This window comes from Ciconia boyciana, chromosome 8 (assembly GCF_034638445.1).
Source record: "Ciconia boyciana chromosome 8, ASM3463844v1, whole genome shotgun sequence".
Lineage (NCBI taxonomy): Eukaryota > Metazoa > Chordata > Aves > Ciconiiformes > Ciconiidae > Ciconia > Ciconia boyciana.
The window spans coordinates 30,531,833-30,540,362 of record NC_132941.1 but is presented as its reverse complement, the minus strand read 5'-3'; the positions used below and the strand labels follow the sequence as shown (position 1 = coordinate 30,540,362).

The following is an 8,530-nucleotide window of genomic DNA, read 5'->3' as shown; positions in this document are numbered from 1 at the left end:
AGCAATGATAAAGACTTGACATTGAAACTCAGTTAATAGCTCTGTAGTTAAGTTTTGCCTGGAACAAAGTATAAATTACCACACTTGCAGTTGCTTTAGCTATGTAAGGCTACCAACAGTAGAAAGTGATAAAAAATTGATTTTACTGGGTAAAGGCAATACTATCTGGCAGTATGTACAGAAGCAGGCCTTTAAAACAAGGCTATATGTACAAGTTAATATCAGCACACAGATGCACCTTGAAAATGTTGTGTTCTGCTTTTCAGAAGCCTGTAATTGTGTGCAATCAAAAAATTTGCTATTGATAAGGTGTGGTCCTATTTGTCCTTTTTGTTGGCAGCATGCAAGACGACAGTTTAGAATCCTCAACTTCAATATCTCAACTTCTGAGAGAAAGTTATTTAGCTGAAACTAAACATCAAGGGAAGAGTGAAAGAAGCAGATCAGAACCAGCTTCGCACAATTTCCATTACTGCAACGCTTCTGGTGATTCAGATGAGGTAGCCACCCAAGATGACCTTCCAGATCTCTCTGCCTTTTTGAGCCAAGAAGAGTTACATGAAAGTGTAAACTTGGCAAGACAAGCTATTGATCAGAATCCACTGGAAACTAAACAGGATGAGCTTCAGGTACATTCACAGCATCCCCCAGATCAGCTGAAAAACACAGGAAAACACAAACAAATGGCCCAGTCTACAGCTTTGAAAACATCAGACAATGGCCTGCACTCAAACTTTTGTCAGGACCATGTCAGAAATACAAAGGGCTCCAAAGGGAGCTCTCAAGACCTAAAGAAACAACACCTTCCTTCTGAATCAGAATCAAAAAAGGAATTCCTAAACAAGGCAGCAGATTTTATTGAGGAGCTCTCATCACTTTTCAAAGCTCACAATTCTGAAAGAGTAAGACCCCGTACATGCAAAAACTACAGGAGCAAAATTGATTCTAAGAATAAGTCTGCTCAAAAAGGTAGCTCTAGCCTATCTAGCACGTCAGAAAGCAGAGAAAGGCTTTCCATTCCAGTACCTCAAGACCTGGAAAACAAAGCAGAGAAAACATTTGAACAAACAGATGATCAACAGGCGGCAAACTTGGAATCTCTCAATCAATTAACAAGTGCAGAGCTAAAACCAGAGTCAGAATCTGCATCTGTATATTCTGATGAGCCTATTGGACAACCACCACGCTTTACTCAAAAACTGAAGAGCAGGGAAGTTCCTGAAGGAACCAAAGTGCAATTGGACTGCATTGTGGTAGGAATCCCAGCACCTGAAGTCAGGTAAACATATTCTGCACTTGCCATTTTGTATTTCTGTAACAGTAGGTGTATGCCTTACTCTTTCCAGATATTTTGATGTGTATGTTTCAGTAATCTGTAGCAAAAGTCCCTTAATCTTGGTTATTAAAATTTATTAAGAAAAAAAATTGCTTTCTTTAAGTCATGAAAAGGTTGCTTATATTTTAAGACAACATATTTTGGGACACATTATTTTCTTTGAATTTGAGAGAACTGTTTTTAAATACTGAACTTCCATAATTAAAAGAAAGTGCTAACTCCTTAGCAAGAAATGTTTAGTTACCTTTATGGAAATCAAGACTGATTGTGTAAACTGGCTAAAAACACCAATGGCTGTGAAACCTCAGGCTGATGTCTGAAGGTATTTGAGATGAGTAAACATAGGTTCCTATAAACCAAAACCATCCATACATGAACAGAGAGGAAAGGACTTCATTTAAGTTATTATACAAATAACCAGGAACAGCTCAGTTCTAATTCAGATTCTGACAACAATTCTGCTGTGACCTTAGAAAAAAAGCTTCCATTTTATCAGTGTAAGACACCCTTATTAATTTATACTTATTCATGTTGTGTGACTAGCACACTAATTCTGATGCTTCAGTCTTCACCTATGGATATCTATGAGGATTTTGAAACTTAAATAAGTAACATTTGCAAAGATCACTGGAGATGAATGGAAATGTGAAAAAGCTATGCTTTATTTGTCAAAGACAGTGGAATGAGAAACAAGTTATTCTAACTTTTAAATTAATCTCGAAAATTCTTAGATCTCATCAGCATTTCTAAATCTCAATTTGTTCATATAGAGCTCATTAGCCAAATTTACTTCTCAATTACAGTGGTGGAATTATATTTCCTTTGCTGGGACTGTACCAATTCAATAGAAAGGAAAATTCTATCCATCTTTTAGAGATGTACTATACATATTTGCATCCTAATATCTGCAATATCATAAACAGATACCCTTAGTCTAGATGGTTGCCTATCCTTTTATAGGCATTTTAGAAATCTGTGTTGCTTTTCTAAATATTGTAAAGAACTGCTTGCATCTTCAGCATCTAATTAAAGGACTCTGAGCTTCACATATGGTCCACTTTTTCCAGTTGTCAGCTCATTGTCTTCCTTATATACCTAGACAATGCTGGGTACAGCACTACTACCACTTCTACTGCAGTCAACACCTTTTATCATCCTTCTCATTGAACTAATAGGCACTATCATCAAATGAAAACTATCTCAACGTCCAAAGACAGAAGCTCCAAAGATTTTTGTGGTAAAGAATCTTTGTCTTCCACTCCCTTGGATTTCTGGCACATCAGCTGCTAATTTTTCAGAAGGAAGAAGCTTTTACAACACAATATTAAGTACATAGGAACAAGGATCTACAAATGAATCCTCTTGTTTTGGCCTGTCTGCAGTTATGGACAACCTTGTCAGGAAGACAAGAAGTTACTCAGTTCATAGGATCCCTGAACTGTGTGTGAGTGCCAGACCATTTTGCCCTACTTAGTGCCTTTAGTAGCAACATGTAGGTTCTCAGTCCCTAACAAGACCTTGATCCATGGTGCCACAAAGGGTGTTTTGTCCATGACAGGAATGTGAACGTCCAAAGGACTAAATGGTTTGTTTACAGAAGATGAATCTGTTCTAAAGCTGGGGGAAATACCTTGTTTGAGAAGAATATGCTTTCTACTATGCTTCATGTCTAAACTCACTGCTTTAATTAACAATTTTGAGGCATTCCCTTGATGGATCTTATGCCATTATAAATGTATTGTGTTCAGCCCTTAAATTCATAGAGGACTCTGATCAAAAGAGAAAACAGTGCCAGAAATTTGGGGGTTTTGACAGAAAACAGACAGGAAATATCATCATCCCCTAGATACTAGCACCACTCTCTGAAGACTTCTCTTGCTTATAAAGACTTCGAGACTTATTTCTCCAGGCACTTGCCTTGATAAATCTTTTGATATTAAAAATGTCAGTAGGATTCCTGGACATGAGAAATAATTTTTTTCTTCTCTCATCATTCATAGTTTATAATACAAAGAAAACAACTGAAATAGTCTTCTCTTATGTGTATCTGCACACAAACTCAATCTGGCTTTCTTTGTATTCAGAAAAGGTGAACACTGAATTGCTTGTTTATAGACATGTACTCCAGTGCACAATGTTAATTTTATGTATTCCTCCAGAAGGCCACAACACCATCCTTATAACAGGACATCATGCCCATGCCGTTGACACATACATAAAACTGACAAGGTATTCATGCCATCTAAGTTTAGGCGTTTAACAACTATCTGAATTAGAAGCTGACACTATAAAGTCACTGAAGCCTCACAAGGGCAGATCGGAGAACCCAGGAACAATGACTCATCCCATGGAGTATCCAGGGATGGCCAGAATGCCTATGCACCCAATTCAGGGACTGCTTGATTCCACAGAATTGGATGATGGGTATCTTTGTAACCTGGGTCTATTTTTGTCCCAACAAAACTGAAGCTTTTCCATTGAAACTTCTATCTCAACATTTGAATTCGTTTACTGTAAATAATAAAATAAGCTACTTATGTGAATGACAATCAATACAGGAGCTGTTACACTTTTATAGAATAAGCATTCATCAGACTTTTCCAACGATAATACACTGCTTCAAACAGAAATGCACACTTGGTTTACTGTCTCACGCTTGTAGCCAGATCAGAGTCTTAGAGGAGCTAACACAGAAGTCCAGAACTCACACGCTGATGCCCCAAGGCCAAGGGAAGTAGGGACAGGGAGAAAGAAGTCCCATAGGGAAAATCAGTCCCAAGCAGTCAAGCTGAAGAAAAAGATCAGGGTCAGCTTCAGTTTCACTATTTAAACTAACAAATAAAAGATAAATCACAAGGGGGTAAGTTTGAACTCTCTCTCCCCCTGTGGTTTTGTGTGTGTGTGTATGTACTGCTGTACTAAGGAGAAAGCTGGGAACATTAGCTGTTGAACAGAGTTTCCTGGTCATAATTGTTTGTTAACAAAACTTTTGTCCTGTTCATCCAAGATTCTTTCAAATCCACCAATGTGTAGGACTAACACTAAGAAAGGGTGTAAAAAAATTCACTTGCCTAAGTGATAAATATTCACGTGCTTCCAGTGATCATGGCCTTTTTAGTCACTGCTATAGCAAGAGGAAACCAGAAAATATAATGTACTTTGGGGTATGTGTTCCATTAACCATGGGGACCACGAGAATGCAGGTTTTTTCACTAAAAATAGTGCGTGTCTTTGATCTGCCATGCAAAGCTTCCAAAATAGTGAAGGAAGCATCTTGTTGGCCATAGTTGTGGAACTTTGTCCAGAACTGGGCTCAGAACTGGCAACTGTCTTGCTTTGAGGGTAACAGTTCTCTGAGGGTTGTGGTGCGTTAGTTCAGTATCTGTGGAGTTGGACAAGGAGAGAAGAATTCTAATAGATAAGGAAGAGAGATACAAAAATCAGTAGTCCCAGGAAAGGACTAACTGGTAAGGTGGCAACTGATGAAAGAAAGCTTAATGCTGACTGGCTTTAAGGCATGATTTCTTCTTCCTTCAACTTAGCTGAATGACCATGCTCAGTAAACAAGCATCCTTTGGACACACATGTGCTAATGCATGCTTGCCTGTGCCCTTTGACTTAAAATGGACTTCCTAATCACAGAAAGGAATCCCAAGTTACTTATAATGCTTATAATATATACACTTACAATGTTGAAGTGGTACTGTGGGAACCCAGAGCATTGTGAAACAAGAACAAGATTCCACAAGCTCTGTAATATAGTTTCTCAGTCAACACTAGGAGCAATCAGATGGTTAAACTGATGTAATAGGGATTATGAGAGAGAAATTAGAGACAGGAGATTTAGAAAGAAGCTGATCACAGGAATGGAAAGGACTGGAAAATATGATGGACAGATACCACGTTTGAAAGTAAGACAGTACAAAACAAATTTGATGAAGTAAAAAATGGTGTAAATGACATTCATGATGGATCAGGGTCAAAATATCATTGGCAATGATAAAGCAGTATAATTTACAGGCTTGGTAGGTAACTATCTGGTGTATACGAGGGCTCAGTGAGGGACAGAAAATTGGATGGTGGAGCAAGAGAAGAAACTGGGAACTGATTTGAAGTATCAGTATATGGAAAGCTAAATCCTGCTTGGCTGAATACAGATAGACCTGTCCAACTGCTTTTTAAGATAACTCAGCCTTAAAGTAACAGGCCCACATGTCAGAGGAAGCTTATTAAACCTACCTATCTAGAAAGAAGTTTCAGTAAAACATTACCCATTTTTGCTGAATGCAGTGACATAGAAGAGACAAAGAAAGATTGATACTACAGTATACGGGCCTCTAGCTAGCTCAAACATTAGCTCACAATTAAAGAGCACTACTACAATTATTGATTGATTACTTTACTCTGACTAAACTGCAGGCTAGAAATAAGCATTTAAGAGAAGTGTGTAGCATTATTTCCAAAGTGTTAAAGGTTTTGATGACCTCCTTCTCCTGCTTCCTTCTACAGCTCTGTTTCTGTATGAGTAATGATAGGTGTGACATTTACTCCTCTCCGTGAGGAGAGCACTCCTTATTCCCTCAAGTTCAGAGGTGCCTACATTTTTCCAAACTGTTTGGCACATCACTCCTAGGTTAATTTTACTTATGAATCACATTGCATGCTTTGGCATACACAGCTATCCTGGAAGTGTCATGAGGATTTGATGTTCTAAAAACAGGCTGTATGTCATAAGGTTTCCATGAAAACATTCTTTAACATAGGCACACAAAGCTTAAAAAGTGCATTTTAGTGCTGCTTTGTTTAAGGAGACTAGATCTGCAACTAATCACAGATTTTTAGAAACTGAAATCATTTAAGATTTATTAAGATTTTTTTTTCCTCGCTGCCAAAAGAAAACATTTATCTGTTTTAGTGCTCAAAGCCTAGAGAGCCAAACTTCTCTTACGTGCAACTCTGATCAAGTCAATGGATTAAGACCTAGGATGTATTTGGCACAGTGGACAACACTGCTTGTGCTTAATGTGAACCTGCCTTGTATGATGAAGCTATCATTACAATTCACGGCAGGAATGAAATGTCGGTGACAGAGAGTATTGCCACTTCAGTCATGCCACGTATCTCAATGTCAGAACTCCCCTTGGAACTGACATTTCATTGCTACCATGTACAACATTTTGATGGTAAGAATAAAATAAAATGTTAATAAGCAAGGAGTAGATATGGCCATACCAAAGGTTTACATAAAGCTTAATTTCACAAGAGAGAATTGGTTTTCATTTATATGCATTGTGAAGAGATAACATACATGTAGCATGCTCTTTTTCTTGGCTTAATCTCAAAATACTTTAACATTATGGTTCAAATAGTGACTAAAGAACATACTGCATAGGAGAACTAAATACAGGTTTGAAACAGAAGTTTATTCCTGAAGTTTTAAATCACTTAAGTTGCAAATTTTGAACTAGTCAAAGGAAAAAATAACTGCAAAGAAAATAATTAACTCAATCCTGCTTCATTGTCTGTTTGAGTCTACTAAAGGAATATACTACTCACATACTACTAAAATAACTGGAAGAAATAGCTTACATGATGTATTTAATTTTGCTTATAAGCAATTAGAATTGTGCCTCACAAAGGCATGCAATACAGACTTATCTCTGCACAAACACAATAGGTTAATTGGAAAAGCTGATTAGCAGAAACACAAAGAGATCTTATATCTTACTGGTTATTATATCACAGCATTTTGTGTAATGTGTTTTGCTTTATGTGTCACATCAAGCAGTGAGGAGCCACATTTGAGTGGACACAAAAACATAATATCACTGTACTACATAAGTTATTTTAATGTTCTGAAAAGATGCTGCTGAAAATGAGATCAAATTCTAGAACATGGGTATTCTCTTTAATAGTTTTTCGTATCTGCTAAAGCTAACATGCTAAAACAAGTCTACATTATAAGGAAGAGAACATGAGGTAGGTATATAAAAAGACATGAGTAAGTGCCATGACTCAACTCCAAAAGCACACAGTTGCCTACATGAATTACACACCTAAAAGGTGACTTGTACATTCATATACCCAATTTGTGCTTGTAGTCACACAACCGTGCATGAATCTTAGGGCTTCTCTCCTGAAAATGGGACCATTGTCCATTATCACCAATTGCAAATCTTGAAAACAACAGAAGAATAAACTATATTGTACATAGAATAAAAAAAAAATCCTCCTTTGAGATCACAGGAATCCTATAGAATTTCCTGGTCTGGAACTTAACAATGGCACTAATCAATTTCAAAGGACCTTGTCAATCAACCCTGTAATGCACATTACCATACTTTTCCCTTGGGACTGCTAAATATTTCTTCTACTTACTCATGGTAGAGTTGTTTCTTTATCCCAGGCACTAGATGTTTGTGTTCTGGATACCAAGGACCCCACTACTAGCTATGGTGTCTGTATCTACATGTTTATAAGGACATCACTGAACAGAAAAGCAAATGTAACATGCCCTTCTGGGGAGCCAGTCAAAAAAAACCCACTGTATCTAATTATTAGTGGGGAAAATACCAGATTTGGGCAAGTCATTATGGGCAAAGTCTAAAATAGATGTAGCTTTTCCTTCTGTTTGAAGAGGTTTGTATTAGAGGATCTGAAGGTTCCTGACTGGACTATGATGGAATATGAACACTACAGCTGAATCAAAAGAAGCTAGAAAGATCATTATTTTTAAAGGAAGTGTACTTTGAATGGAAGTGTAAACCAATTCTTTCAAAATAAAGATGACACAAATAAAAAGCAGGATTTGCAAACTAAATGTTAGTAAAGAACCATACAATCTAATCTACCAAAAAATAATGGTAATAGTACTGTGATAGTGAAATCCTTTAAAAGAGAGGTAGTTTGTAAATAATCATTTTAAGACCAGTGATTTCGCCTTTTTAAAATTATTTTTAAGTGCTGCTTCACACTTTCTAAAAAAAGTAAAGAGGATGGTAGATGAAAGATAAAGATAAATGATAAAGATAAAAAGATTAAAAAATTAAAGAGAATTATTAGATACTCTGGAGAAATATGTGAACATACATACCTATATATGTATATGCTCGCTTTGTTCTCATACTCTTCTGTAAGCATCTGCTTTTGGCCACTGTCAAGACAGCATGCTGGGTTAGGTGGACTTGTAGCCTG

The 8,530-nt window shown here is 37.0% G+C and overlaps 1 protein-coding gene across 1 annotated transcript in view; it reads left to right on the top strand.

Moving 5' to 3' along the window:
• The first annotated feature begins 341 nt into the window (after nt 1–341).
• Nucleotides 342–8,530, top strand: part of MYPN (myopalladin) — a 49,971-nt gene continuing 41,782 nt past the window's right edge. The window contains exon 1 of the mRNA XM_072870370.1: nt 342–1,279. Coding sequence (XP_072726471.1) covers nt 342–1,279 — 938 coding nt within the window. The remainder of the gene's footprint in view (nt 1,280–8,530) is intronic.